This window comes from Octopus bimaculoides, chromosome 20 (genome assembly GCF_001194135.2).
Source record: "Octopus bimaculoides isolate UCB-OBI-ISO-001 chromosome 20, ASM119413v2, whole genome shotgun sequence".
NCBI classification, from domain to species: Eukaryota; Metazoa; Mollusca; class Cephalopoda; order Octopoda; family Octopodidae; genus Octopus; species Octopus bimaculoides.
In genome coordinates, this window is record NC_069000.1 from 27,794,154 (window position 1) to 27,809,624 (window position 15,471).

The 15,471-nt window shown below is 37.5% G+C and overlaps 1 protein-coding gene across 2 annotated transcripts in view; it reads right to left on the reverse strand.

Annotated features, from left to right (window-relative positions):
• LOC106867745 (5-oxoprolinase) overlaps positions 1–15,471 on the reverse strand; it is a 255,283-nt gene that overhangs the window by 184,912 nt on the left and 54,900 nt on the right. For both annotated transcript variants that reach the window (XR_008266373.1, XM_052975150.1), the window contains exons 8-9: positions 6,357–6,469; positions 3,077–3,165 (exon numbers count right to left, since the gene is read on the reverse strand). Coding sequence is in view for 1 of the 2 variants with exons in the window: in XM_052975150.1 (XP_052831110.1) it covers positions 3,077–3,165; positions 6,357–6,469 (202 nt within the window). In the remaining variant the exon portion in view is untranslated. The remainder of the gene's footprint in view (positions 1–3,076; positions 3,166–6,356; positions 6,470–15,471) is intronic.

Consider the following 15,471-nt stretch of genomic DNA (forward strand, 5'->3'; position numbering starts at 1 on the left):
CACGAGAGTATTAAATGAGATATTCCTGGAATGAGGCCTCGTGGATGAGCTGCTTCTGGATAATGGCACTGCGTTTCGCTCAGAGGTGCTGAAAGAAATGTTTGGTGGGTAGCAGGTCAGCCGCTTCTTCAGGGCGGCATACTGGCCAAGTGGAAATGGAGTCGTGGAAAGGCATCATCATACCATCAAGACCATGGCAGAGAGGGGCCACATTTCACCAATCGAGGCTGTATTTTGGTACAATATGTCGCCCAGGTCAGGACAAGCTGAGGAATCAGTGCCATGCAGGGGAATATTCAGGTACAAGTGGAGGCATCTGTGTACTGCATCAATGCGACCCGGGGGAGAGGAAGAGCACGCCTTTGTGCAGGTCAGGGAAGAAGTTTGGGTAAAACCCCCAAATGCACAGTGTACATCACAATGGGGAAAGGGAACAATAACCTCCATCAATTCGAAGAACAACGTCTCTGTCGATGGTATGCCATGCCATGTTTTGGATGTGCGGAAGATTGTCAATGCCTCAGAGGATGGAACCAGCAGCAGTGGGCAAGATGATGAAGACAGCAGCAGTAGGCAAGATGATGAAGCCAGCAGCAGCACGCCAGGAACTCAGGCCAGTCCCAGGGTCACACAGCGACCACAGAGGGAGCGGCACCCTCCTCCCTGGTTAGCTGATTATGAAACCAATTAAGGTGTGAGTTTGGGAGAGAGGAGTGAGTGGGAAAGCCGGTTGAGTGATCTGTAGATCGGGTGGGGCTTGTGGTGTTTGTGGTGTTATGTGCTGTGATGAACTATGTGGTGTTGGTGGAGAGGATTGCAGATGAGGCAAACGGAAGTGAAGACTGCAGGGACTGGTGGAAGAAGGACAGGCGCATGCGTGACACTGAGCATGTGTGGGCAGTTCGAGCAGAGATGGCGCATGTTAAAGGTCATGTTTTGATCTGGTCAGTGATCGCTTATCCCACCACGGTCGACAGGTAAGGTCGCTGTATTCCTTTCTCCCTTTTGCTTCTTGTTCTGTTGTCTTTTTCCTCCATCACACTACAGATATCATCTATGCAATTAGTAAACAAAAACTCCTTCTAAGGAAAGTTTTAAATCTAAAAACAAGAAACAAAGGAAGTAAGAGCAGCCAACTGAAAATCTCAAGAACTGCACATTTTGGAAAACAAACATGATGCAAACTGGAGTGGATCATGTCTTTAAAACTGACAGGTGAATGCAAAAGATATGTTTTAATCTTACTAGACTTCTTCATCAAAACATAATCTACACATGATAAAACTTAGAAGTGATTAATATATTTAGAAATATAGGAAAAGTGATAGAATCTGTAAGTATCAACAACATAATTGATAAAAAGTAACCCCAGCAGAGTATTTTTCATACTAGACACATACAGTAGTGTGTCACATATGTAATATAGTAAGTTGAAAATCTCTGATTAACTGAGATTCTCCATGCAATATGTAGACAAAACTGCTTCAAGGAGTATTTAAAATCTAAAAACAACTTGAACTTTTTAATTATTGTTTAAACCCAGGTAACATTGATCAAAATACTTATCACCAAAAATGTTCCAGCAATGACCATCCGATTTTTTAATTAACATATACTATACTGTTCAGTATGTGTTTCCTTTCTTTGAGACAGTAGGGTATGATAGGAAGAAGAAGTGATACTATTACTAACAGACTGAGTGACCTTGTAGAGGTTACCTTACTGTCTCCAACACTTTTTACTAAAACTAAATACCAAAATAACTATTTTACAGTACAGAAAAAGCTAAACAGGTAAATAAGCCATTCGGAAATGTATTCTAGTAGCACATTGACTATACACCTCTATTAATATACAAATTAATTTCTTCACTTATCTCATCAACAACATATTTATTCATGTCAACAATAATATATCTATTCACGACCAAGTTTTTACCCAGATAGAAAATGATAAATTCTAGCACACTATTCAGAAGCATGATTTAGTGTTGTGACAAGGAATGAGAGTGTCCTCAAAACAAAACACATCACATCCTCCACTCAAACAGTCTCACACATGCATACATCCACTCTGAGTGTCAGTCAATTGATCTATGGTACAAGTTATCTGACATACTTTGCTGAGAGTGACAGTTGTCATCATGTTAGCATTATTTAAATTTATTGGGAAAGTGCAAGAAACCATCTTGAATTTATGAATTCAGTTTATATATTTATTGGAGACACTATCCTAATGACTGTCTTTTGAAATGATAACAAAATGACAAAATAATAAGATTAACCCATTTAAATAATTTAATACATAAAATTTAATTTTCTTTCTACAATTAACCACAATTGTAAAATTTTCTAATTGTCCAATTTTTGGGGGACACACACACTGTGCATTAATGGGTTAAAGTCATATAAAAACATCAATATTTCAAATAAGAATGAAAAACACAAATTAACTATAAAACAAATTAATATATAATAAAAAAGAACAAACACATAAAGAGAAATGAAATTAAAATCAATAACTTAAAAATGAAGAACAGTAAATTAAATTAAAGCGAATTGTCATTATTCTAAATGAGAAAGATGGTGAGCTGGGAGAATCGTTAGCATTCTGGACAAAATACTTTGTGGCATTTTGTCCATCTTTATGTTCTGAGTTCAAATTTTTCCAAGGTTGACTTTGCCTTTCAACCTTTTGGGTTCAATAAATTAAGTACCAGTGAAACCCTGGGGTCGATGTAATTGACTAGACTCCTCCTCCAAAATTTCAGGCCTTGTCCCTTTGGTAGAAAGAATTATTTTATATGAGACAAAGATGGCAAGCTGGTAAATTCATTACCACAAAGAACAAGATGCTTAGTGACATCTCTTTCATCTTTTTACATTCTGAGTTCAAACTTCCATCTTTTGGGGTCAATAAAATAAAACATCAGTTGAGTATTGAGGTTGATGTAATCAACTTTCCTCCTCCCTCAAAATTGCTGGCTTTGAAATTATTCTTTGAAAAGAATAATTTATTTTAGACATCATATCTAATACCATACATTATAAGCTATGATGTGAGCAATAGAACTAACCTGTGGTGCTTGAATAGTGATTCCAGCTGTGGTAGACTCAAAGACATGTTCATATTGTCCAGCATAACGGCTGACATCTGTAGATGTACCTAAGTATATAAAAGAAACAGATGTTATCCATTGTTCTATGATAAACAGATTATTTTGTTAAAGCATAATGGATGATCTGTAATTATTGGATCAGTGAAGTCATCTCTTCATGAAATGTACATAGATAATTTAGCCAGGCAAGAAGCATCTTGGTTAAAGTTAGGGCTCACTTACAAAAGACAACTTATCGATAATATATAACTATTATTGCTTATAGGTGTAAACTGTACATCCTCATATCTATTTACAATTAAGCAAATGAGACTTTTGAATTAAGTGTTTTTATGAAAGACACCAATATTAATGGTATATCAGTGATCTATATTGATGTGCCGTATTGATGGTAAATTAATGACAATGTAATTCAGTAGATCAAGTATTGAGCCAGCTCACAACTGATTTGGCTGCAGCTATCACAAAAACACCTCATCTCCCACCTCCAAAAAGATACCATTAAGCTTTTCAATACCAATCCGGCTGCAGCCAGCAAAATGGTTTTTTGGTTTAAACAACCAACCTGGCTGAAGCTGGCCAAGTGAAGCCATTGATATTTGAATGTGGATTTCAGCACAAATCTTGCTAGTACATAAGTGAAAACATGTGATTTCACTTTGTAAATAGTTGAATTACAGTATCCGACATTTTTTGACATGATATCTGAACTCTGTGAATTTGGGGAAATTTTTTTCCACATTTTTACTTCTGTGATTTTTTTCAACTTTTAAAATAGATAACAGTTTCATGCTGTCAAGTAGTGATTCTGAATTTGAGGGCTTTTCAATAGAAGATATGGAGAAATCATGCAAATGTATGAGTGAACTACAAAAGCATGTGGTGCATGAAAATGAATTAGATATTTCTGTATCCGAAACTGAAAGCAGTGATTCTGAAGAGAACACTGATAGCAACAGTGAAGACGAATTTGTATCTGAATGGAGTAACAAGTTAAAATCTATTTTCATCAATGATTTTTCTGAAGAGACTGGACCTACTCATAGTCTTTATCAGGAATTGAAACCATTAGATCTTTTTTCTTATTTTTTCCAGTAAGCTTGTTTGAATCGATCATTGCAAAAACAAACCATTATGCAGAATATAAACAAACTGGAAAAAATGATAGCTTGTGGTTTCCCACAAGCATAGAAGAAATACAGGCATTTTTTTGCCATCAATATTATTATGGGCATAAGACAATTACCCAGAATTACAAATTACTGGAGTAATCAGCAACCTTTTGAAGACCAGTACATTTCCAGTATTATGACAAGAACACAATTTGTGAAACTGAACCAATAATTTCATGTGAGAGACACTAGCAGTACCCCAGTATGTGACGAACCAAACTTTGATTCCCTGTTTATTGACTTCATCCCCTGTTCATCGACTGCATTCAAAATGCATATAAAACATTCTACAACCCTGATAGATACCTATCCGTCAATGAAGGCATGGCGGGGTATAAAGGAAAGGTATGTTTCTGACAGTATATGCCAGGAAAGCCCAGGAAGTGCAGGATCAAAGTTTGGAAAATTTGTGAAGCAAATACTGGGCACTGCTGTAGATTTAGTTTTTTATTCTGGGAAAAAGGACAATAATGTTAGTCAGCATGGCCTAGGGTACAATGTGGTCTGGAATTTATCACTTCCATACCATAACCAGGGCTGTATACTATTTTTTGATTGAGTTTTTTTAGTTCGGTCAAACTTGTGGTGGATTTATAAGCTGTGATAATATATGCATGTGCTACAGTAAGTGCTAATAGAAAAGGGCTGCTGTTGGATATAAAAAAAGCAAAATTTTAAAAAAAAAGGTGAAATAATCCAATAGCATAAAGAAAATCTGCTAGTAACTGCATACAGAGATAAGAGGCAGATAAATTTTCTATCTACCTGTGCACAACCATGTGTAGATGAAAATGATACCCTTTTTTGTGAACCTCGATTATAACAGGTACATGGGTGGTGTAGATTGGCTGAACCAAATGATGAGTTATTATCCGGTTGGTAGAGAAAGTAATAAATAGTGGTAATACCTGGTTTGGTATATAGCAAGCATGAGCATTGTAAATACGTTTATATTATAGCAGTGCAACCATCTGCAGTTCTGAGCAGATGTAGCAATGCAGTTGAGGGCAGGTTATTCCTCCAAAAAAATAACTGTAGGAAGGAAAACTGCCAGTGGATGGCCAGTTGAAATTTATTTCCAGTATGCATCCTGCAAGGTTGCATTATGTAGAAAGGCATGTTTTACAAGTTTCCATGACAGAAATATTGTATATATGTATGATTAGATTTTATAAATATTTTTCAAATTTACTTCGTTTTTACTTTTTATTTACTTGTAATTTAAATTTGCTTGCAAGGTATGTAGCAAGTTTTGATTTAATTTCTATTGTAAATCTTTATTATATATGTTCTGTGTATTCATGTATGTGTGTGTGAGTTAATTTCAATTAGTTGATATATTTCATTTTCTAGTTTTCTTCAAAAGCAAATTCTAGTACTTCAATCTGTTCTTAAGTGCATTAAATTCAACTGATAATCTAGTGATGTGCACAATTCTTAGATATTAAAATTTTGTTGCATACCCAATTGAATATTAGCTGATGACACATTTTCTATGGTGTGGTTGTCGTTAGGAAGGGCATCCAGCTGTAGAAACTCTGCCAAATCAGATTGGAGCCTGGTGTAGCCATCTGGTTTCACCAGTCCTCAGTCAAATCGTCCAACCCATGCTAGCATGGAAAGTGGACGTTAAACGATGATGATGATGATGATGATGATGTTTAAACAGAATTTAAATATTTTAATATTTTGCTGAATTTTCCTGTATTTACCTAATTAGAGTCACTTTGAGATAAAAGTTATGCAATAGAATTGATTAAGAACCTTTTATTCAATTCTGTTCCAAAAATCACATTAATGTGTCAATAAGTAAAAAAGTTAGTCTTTTAATGAAACTAGTCTAAATTCATGATTATTTTAGAATTTAATTGAAACTCATAAGGGGAGTGTTTTAGTTAGAAATATAGTAACAAAAGAGTTAATTATGTGAAAAAAACAAATTATGTGAAAAATACAGATTAATGCTAAGCAAGAGAAATGATTTTTATTCACTTGGTTGACTGTGATCCTTTTTAACAACTTTATGAAGTTGGGTTTATCTTAAACCAGACAAAAGATAAGCATACCTCCCATGTCAAATCCAATAACTGGAAGATCTGATACTTTCTTGTAGGTCGTCATAGCAAAACCAACAACTCCTCCAGCAGGACCAGATAGAATAGCTCGAGCACCATTAAACCTACAAATATAAAAGGTGTATTCTGAGAAAATTGCTCAATGAATTATCAAGTATTGGTGAATGTTACTAAGTAAAAGATGAAAAATTCCAAGTTTGTAATGTATTAAATGATTAATTTTAAAAAGTGGAAATACACATTAAACAAGGTAGTCATAGTTACAATGTCTGGATGAAAGACAGGATGGTCATAGTTAATACCTTAGTAATTTTTTGGCTCACTTAGAGTTGACACAAGATTAAACGACAATAACTAATGCTTGCCACAAAGTGGGGAATACGGATTAGGAGGATAAATATCTACATTATAATACCTACCACAAAATTGAAAAACATTGATTTGTAATATTAAGTCCTTGGACTCAGAATTTATCAATGGAAATTTATTCTAATTGCTGAATCATATTTATAGAAGGATGAAAAATGAATATTAACAAATTTTTAAACATTTACTTTGGAAATTAAGAAATATGAAATGTTTTGGGGATTCATTTAAATTGCATGAATAAATTATAGTTGCATAGTTCATGGAATTTTTTTTTTTTTTTTTTTTTTTTTTTGTATGTGTGTGTGAAATTTTTCATTTACAAAAACACAGAATTACAATATTAGAAACTACAATACATCATCATCATTTGACGCCTGTTTTCCATGCTGGTTTGACTAGATCTGGTGAGCTGCAAGGCCATGTCAAGCTCCAATGTCAGCTTTGGCATAGTTTCTATGATTAGATGCCCTTCTTAATGCCAACCACTTTATAGAGTGTAGTGGACACTTGTTTTGAGCCACTGGTACTAGTGAGGTTGCTGTGTAATGTTGCAAGACAAAAAAAACAACAGACACAAAAAGAAAACGCTCACACTAATAAGGGGGGAAGGTGGAGGTAGGTGGCTTTATGCCATGTATTGAAAGGCTAAAGTATGATAGAAAGACAAGAACAAGTCTTGCTGTAGAAGAGATAGACGGCTGAAGGATATAAAAGGAAGGCAGTGGTATAGGATGCTAGAGCAAACTCTCAAGGTACAAGTGGATGAGGATAACAGAGAATACAAAATGTGAGTCATGGGAGAAGATGAGAGAGTGGATAGTTTCATTAGAGGGTGAGGGGGTTTTCATTAAAAATTTCCCCTGACCCTCTTCCCAAGGACTGGCATAAATGAAACCTGGCATAATTATTAGTCCTTCTTTACATAGCCACCCCCAATGCTGACACACTTCTTCTATCACTTTATGCAGCTGTGAAGACCTCATCTGTAGAAGTTGGTAGGCTGCGTCTGGAGCCAAGACCTTACCTCGGAAATAAGTACATCACCATCTGAAAAGTGCTTCCCCTTCAAAAAACACTTCATGGTTGGAAAGAGGTGGAAGTCAGATGGTGCAAGGTTGAGACAGTCAGAGGAACGAGGAAGGATTTCATAGCAGCAGGAATGTACCTTCATCTGTGCATTGTGAACTGGGTCATTGCCTTGGAGGAGATGGACTCCTTTGGTCAGCTTGCCATGCTTTTCTGCTTTGATGGTATCCTGCAATTTCTGCAGCAGAGAAGTATAAATTGCCCTATTAATTGTGGCACTCTTTGCCAGAAAATCCTTGCTAGCTGAGGGTTGGATATGTGTCTTTTTTGGAGGTGGTGACGACTGGACTTTAGTCTCATGATCAGAGTGATGGACCCATGGTTCATCCTATGTGATAAATCTGCCAATGTCCTCTATGTTTTCTTGATATATTGCCAAAAGAGCTTGGTAGCAAATGACTCACTCCTACTTCTGAGAAGGTGTAAGCATCGTGCAGACAACTTCTGCATATGCAAATGGTTGTGAATGATTTTTCCACAGATCCTACTCTTATCTTCACTTCTTGGACTAGTTGCCAAATAGTTATGCGGCAATCCTCGAAAATGACAGCTTCCACTTTATGGATGGTGTCATCATTAATGGCGGAATGTGGCTGTCCAGGAATAGGAGCAGTTTCCACCGATGTTCAACCACATTTGAACTGGCAATGCTAGTGCTTGACTACAGCGTATGATGGTGCATCATCATCATAATCTTCTTTCATCTCATCAAAAGTCTCTTTTGGTGTATGACCTTTCAAGAACCTGATTACTGATCTGTATTCAACTGCCTCCATTATAACACCTTAGTCTACTCCAGCAGCTGCAAAAGACAAACAAATACTAGTGGAAAGCTGCAATTTATAATGTAACATGTAGAGACATGTATGATTATACGTGTCTCTAGACGAAGAGACATGTATGATTATACAAGTTCCATTTCCTGCAATAACTGAAAGTGGGCCAGGGGAAATCGTTCATGAACACCCCTCATAGTGATGAACAAAGGAGGAGGTGAGGTTGAAGGAAAATACTAATATGGAGAGTGGTAAGAAAGAGATAAAGGAGTTGCTCAGGAAGGAGAATAGACTAGAAAGGAGTGGGATGATGTGCAACATGTAGGAGTAGTGGAGAGGGGGAGATAGAGAGATATGTAAGAGGCTATAGTTAGTGAGGCATGATGATAGATAGGAGAGGACATTGAAAATAAAAGCAGACAAAAGAAGAGTTAAGAATGGAGTATAGTGGAAGAGAAAGAGCAGTGGCTGAAGGCACAGCAAGGTGGTGCTTAGTAAAAATAGTGTGGGTGAGGTTGATAATGAAGAATAGAAGTGGTTCAGTGGGGGTGAGGTAACCACAAGGGAGGGGATTTAATATGTGCTGATTCTGCTCTCAGGTGATTATAGTAGCGATGCAATACAATAGTTAGAGGAACGATAGGTGTTAAGGGATGAGAGCTAAAGGAAATGTTTGACAGGGCAGAGAGGGATGGGCTTCTTGAGCACAGCAAATTGCCAGTTATGCACACTGGAATTGCGTTTCAAGCAGAAAATAACTAGCTTCATTCCTCTCTAGTTTTTGCATGTCCTCAGCATTTTGGGGCCCACATTGTACTACCATGTAGCATTGTTGTATGTTCATGAACATCATATAATCTGCCCTTCATTCTGAGAGAGAGAACTCTTTGTTGCCAAAAGACAAAATAGCTCTCTGCCAAATGACAAAATAGTTCTCTGAACTTTCTCCATCCTATTCCTATTCTAGCAACAGCACTTTTAGAACATTCTCCTTCACTGCTAATTAGCTCACTTAGGTAACAGAAACTATCTACTACCTTTAGGGAGCCTCCAGGGCCCTTGAGAGAATCAATTTCCCATGTATCCTAGGTCTTTCTGGCACTGTGAATCTTCCACATACAAGCACTATTTTGTTTACCTTCACATGATTCCACTGCACCTCTTTTGTGTTCACTGCTTGCACATATAGAATTCCAGCCTGCATTTTCCATACATATTGAGTAGGGCCATTTACCTTACGTGGGTAGAGTCCTATCTGTTTTCCTGCTTACTACAACTTTGGTTAAGCTAATTTGAAGGCCCTTCAATTCTACATTTTGCTTCCACACCTGGAATTTCTTTTCTGTTATAGATTCTGCAATAGTATTTTCCAGGTGCAGCCAGTCTTAAATTCCCATGTTATAGCCTGGAGCACAATGATGAATAAAAGGGGACTGAGAACTGAGACCTGATGAATGTTTACCTGTACATTAAATTTGTCACTGTACTCATGGCTAACTCTCTGACAGCACTCCTGTACACAGCTTGTATGGCTTTTGCAAGCCATTTGTCTACCCTAGCTTCCTCAGAGACCACCATATCAGAGTGAGGGACTCTGTTGAAGTCTTTGCAGGCCAATAGTAAAATATTTGTCCTGCAGTTTTCTGATCAAGAAGATAACATCAGTAGCACTTCTCCCTGGCACAAAACTAAACTACATCTCATCTAGCCCAATTCTGTTTCTAATTAGCTGGGTACCACTGTATATATATATATATATATATATATATATATATATACACACACACACATACACACACACACACACACATTTATATGTTTATTTTATTCAATTTAGTTTGAAATCCTCAACATTCAACTGTACACTCCATTGTTTGTTTAAATTTGATGAGTAAAATAATTTCAATATAGAAGCTAATAGGTAAGATTGTAGCTCTGAAAAAAGCAGGACATGGCACCAAAGACATGGTTTCAATGGTTGGTGTTGATCCCACAACAGTCTATAATGTCATGAAATGCTACAGTGAAACAGGTTCCATCAACAGCAATCCCATTCCTGGTGGAAAACGATCTGTAAAGATGAAACAATTAGTGGATGTCGTCTGAAAGAGAGTGTCACAAAATCCACAGTGGAGCATGAGGAAAAGTGCTAAAAGTCTCAATGTATTTCAGACAACCATGTGGCACGTCGTGCATGATAAGACTTAAATTATAAGTCATTAAAGTTGCAACATCAACACCTAATTTCAACCACTACCCTAGCTTCCTCAGAGACCACCATATCAGAGTGACGGACTCTGTTGAAGTCTTTCCAGGCCAATAAATGTAAATACAAATAGTAAAATATTTGTCCTGCAGTTTTCTGATCAAGCGGCTGGACAGGTGGAATAAAATGGTGGAGGAGATTCAGAGCACTGGCAACAATGTCTTCACCTGGTTAAAAAAGATATTCACTGTAGCGACTATAGCGAACACCAAGAATGACAGGATTTTGGCTACAAGGTTGGATGTGGTTCCCAAAGGTGCCTGTAAAGTGTTTCGTCAAATGAAACCCACCAGAATGGTGGTTTGGATTGCAGTGTCATCCAATATTGGAAAATCTTCTTTGGTGTTTATTAAAGTGGTGACAAAAGTCAATTTAGCAGTTTACATGAAAATGTTGGATGATAATGTTTTGCCATGGGCGACTGAAGCATTTGGAGATAATTACATGTTCATGCAAGACGACACACCTTCTCATAAGTCCAATGTGATACAGCAGTAGTGCAGGAGCTATTTCAGCAGGTTCTGGGACAAGAATGTGTGACCCCACTCCAGCCTAGACATCAACCCTATAAACTTTGCTTTTTGGTCCATTCTAGAAAGTGACGTTTCAAGAGTTTCCTAAAAAATATCACTGCTCTGAAGAAAGCCTTAGTAGTATCATGGGATCATTTAAGTGGAGAAGTTGTCTGGTGTTTGTGTGACTGTTCTTGGCTATCTTTGGGTGATTGTGAAGGCTAAAGAACATATTGAATGAAATGTATCTTAATATGTTACATAACTATATTTAATTAAATCCTAAAGAATTTGTGTGTTTTTATGCCCAATCAGGAATTCTTTACGCTATACATTGTATAGTTCAAATTACAGAAAACAAAAGACATAGACAGGTGAAGGAACAACAAGCATTAATTTGATGCTTGGGAAGAATGGAAAAAGTCCTTGACGTTTTGAGCCAACACTCTTCAACAGAAAGGTTTGAGAGGAACAAAGTGGAGAGAGAGTGAAAAAATGGAGAAAGAAAAAATGTGAAGGGATTAATGGTTTAACATGATGAAATAACTGGAAGAAAGGCTGAGTGAAGGAGAGATAATAATGGTGACCTGGCCAAACTGGTGTGTGCAAGCACATGTATGTATGTATGTAAGAATGGTGTGTGTGAAGGGGGTGGGGTGGGGGAAAACGCATGTGAATGTATGTGTGGGCGAGCTTGTGTGAAGCTAAGTGTAATACGTGTGTGAGGTTATCAGGTGTGTGTGTGTGTGCGTGCACGCATGCACCTATGCATGTGTGCAAACACTTGTATAGCATTTAATGTGTAGCATTTATGTTCAAGTAGTGTGTGTGTTAGTGCATGAAATGTGTGTGTGATGCTATAGTGTGCATGTATATTTTGTATGTTTATGTGTGAAAGTTTTGTGTGTTTATGCATGCTGTGTGCCTGAGTATATTGTCTGTGTGTGTGTATTGTGTGTGTTTTTATGAATGAATATTTGTGTTGTGGGAGGATGCGTGGAGGTGTAAGGTGGTATAGGGGTGATGAAAGTTAGGGATTGGGAAGTATTGGGTGCTAGTGTGTGTGGAATGAGATGTGTGGGTACTGGGTTGAACAATGTGTATGGGTGTTTATATAATGGTGTGTGTAGTGAGGGTACTGAGTTAGATGGTGTACAGGTGTGGAGGTGGAGGAGGAGAGGCAGTTAAAGGTAGGAGGTGTGTGTGAATGTGTGTAGGGTTGGTTTCAGATGAAGAGAAGTGACAAATTAAGACCATAAGGAGCAAAGGAGAGTACAATTTCAATGAAAAAATGTATGAAAATATTTTAAAACACTGACAAGTAACCATAATTAAGAAACTCAATGTGCAACAGACATGAATTATGAAAAAACTTTTTACTTATTTAGTTAAACAGTTTACATTGAGAAAAATATCCATGTCCTGCATTATGACAACGTAATTTGTTGTCCGCATGACTGGCCCCTACAGTGTACCTCACTGACTGAATTTCCTTTATTTGGCATGCAAGCCGTAACACAGAGGGAACAGCACGAGGACAGACAAAACACCACAGTAGGGGCAAGAAACACAGAACGAATGAATAAAGGATGGATAATAACAATGAAGATGAAATGGCTCGCCTGCTCCCCACTTGCAGGCAGTATCATTTAAATGTTTTTCATTTAACCTTTATGAATCAGTTCTTTTTTTCCTCTTTTTTCCTTTTTTGCATCTGTTTTTACAGTCATTTAAAATATTAAAATATTTACTTACTTTTCTTTTTTTCTTTTTACCATTTTACCAGCGGCAAGTCGTCAAACTCAACACGTATCTTCTTTCCGAACAGTTCTTCTAGTTTCTCACATCTCTCATCATCAATAACAATTGCTTTGGTGCTCTCTGGATAGTATTCCGTCGTTAATTTCACTGTTATTACTGATTTCATTTTTGTGATTTTCTTCTCTATCTATACTTTTCGCATATGTTACCATATGCCGTTTCTGTTTGGCTTCTTTTTTATTTGTTTGTTTCTGTAGTCCCACTTGTTTTTCCGTGTTGGCTTCCTTTGATGTTGTTGGTATCTCTTGTTGTGCTTCTTGTTTACTTTCCTTTCTTTTCTTTAGTGGACTCTTTGGCAGCGAGTCCACGTCTTCTTCCTATTCACCACCGTATACTCCTCCTCCACCTTCTCTGGACACTTCTCACATACTGGGTTTGTTGCTTTGGCATTTTCCTCCTGCTTGTCACCCTGCTGCTGCTGTTCCTTTTCACCTTTATCTTCGTTCTGAGGACACCTTGCTCTGTGTCCCCTTATGCTACAATGGTAACTGGTTGGAGGTCTTCCCTCCACCACTACTCTCAATTTCTCATCCTCTGGTAGTATTACCTCCTCCGCTATATTATGCAAGTCTTGTAAGTTGACTTGGATGGCAACTTTGAGGCCAGAGCCCCACCAGTTTACCTTTTTCATCCTCGTCACTTTCAACACCTTCACATCCTCCTCCATATTATACAGGATGGCTGCCACCAGCCATGCCTCCTCAATCTCCAGGGGTACTCTGCCAATCCTTACCCTGGCCACTCGTTTGCCACAGTAAGTCGGCAGAAGTACCCATTCTGGTGTCCTTAGAGCCACAGTGGAGTGGTTTATCACTTCTTGTTCACTAGCAAACCTTACCTCCACAGTGCCGTATTTCCTCCCTCTTGTGTAAAATGTTGTGAGGCTTTTTACCTCCTTTAAGCATTCCTCTATAGCCTCTACTGTGGCTATTTCTATTTTTTCGATGTCGTGGATAGCGTTCTATACACCACTGTTCACTTCATCATGCTTGCTGTTAAATTTTCTGGCGGTGTCAACTTCAAACTGGTTCCATCTTTATCTCTCGTACCTGCAACACATCAACTGTCAAACTTCTTCCAGTGGCTGGAACTGGTTTGCACTCCATCCTCTGCTTCTTGTCTACTTCACCCATGAATGGGGAAGAAAACAATTGTAATTTCACAGACAAAAGCAGCAACAACAATTCAACAGTTTAACAATGATATTCAACAAGTAGGTTCACCATTACGGGAGACCTTCAACAAGTATATAACAATTTAACTCACAGGGATCAAAAATGATTACAAAAAAAAACAATAAAAATTCCTCGTGGACTGACACTGCTTGCTGTGTCTGTCCACTATTTATCAGTAGTGGAACAGCCCACTTCTCACTTGGGGGTGTGTGCCACAACACCTCCCCCATTTTGAGATTTTTTTCTTTGACACAACATTATTATTGTTTTCTTCAGAATGCCGCAAGTAGCACCAGCCTACATTGTTTACTGGTAGCGCTACTAACACATAACAACCTGACTTAAATCCTCCACATGGACTTATGATTTTTTCTTCTATACAGAATTATTTTTCTTTTCAGAATGCTGCCAGGTAGTACCAGTCTACACTGTTTACTGGTAGTGCTACTAACACATAGCAGCCTGACTAAAATCTTACAAACAGATTTATAGTATTAGGTTGTCAAGAAAGTTTTTGAGGAATTTTAAATTTTTGTTTTAAATGGTGTACTTTCAAATTAATTTTCATTAAATTACTTTGACTTTATATATCATTTTAAAGCCTGTTTTTCGCTCTATGTAATCATGTTATTCTTTTTCTTTTTGAATAATTAGGCCAATTTTATCGGAACGTTGAATACAACATGGACAAAAAGCAAATTTGCACAATTTTCTTATTCCAATTCAAGCTAGGCCGAAAAGCTGCTGAAACAACTCATGATATCAATGATGCATTTGGCCCAGGAACCACTAATGAACGTACAGCACAATGGTGGTTCAAGAAATTTTGTAGCGGTGACGAGAGTCTAGAAGATGATAAGCGTAGTGGTCGGCCATCGGATGTTGACAACGATCAACTAAGAGCCTTAGTCAAAGCCAATCCACACACAACTGTTTGAGAGCTTGCTTCTGAATTAGACGTAACATATATGACAATTTCCAACCACTTGAAAGAGATTGGAAAAACAAAAATACTTGAGAAATGGGTGCCGCATGAATTGAACAACAACCAAAAAAAAAACCGCTGTTTTGAAGTGTCATCTTCCCTTCTTTTATGCAACA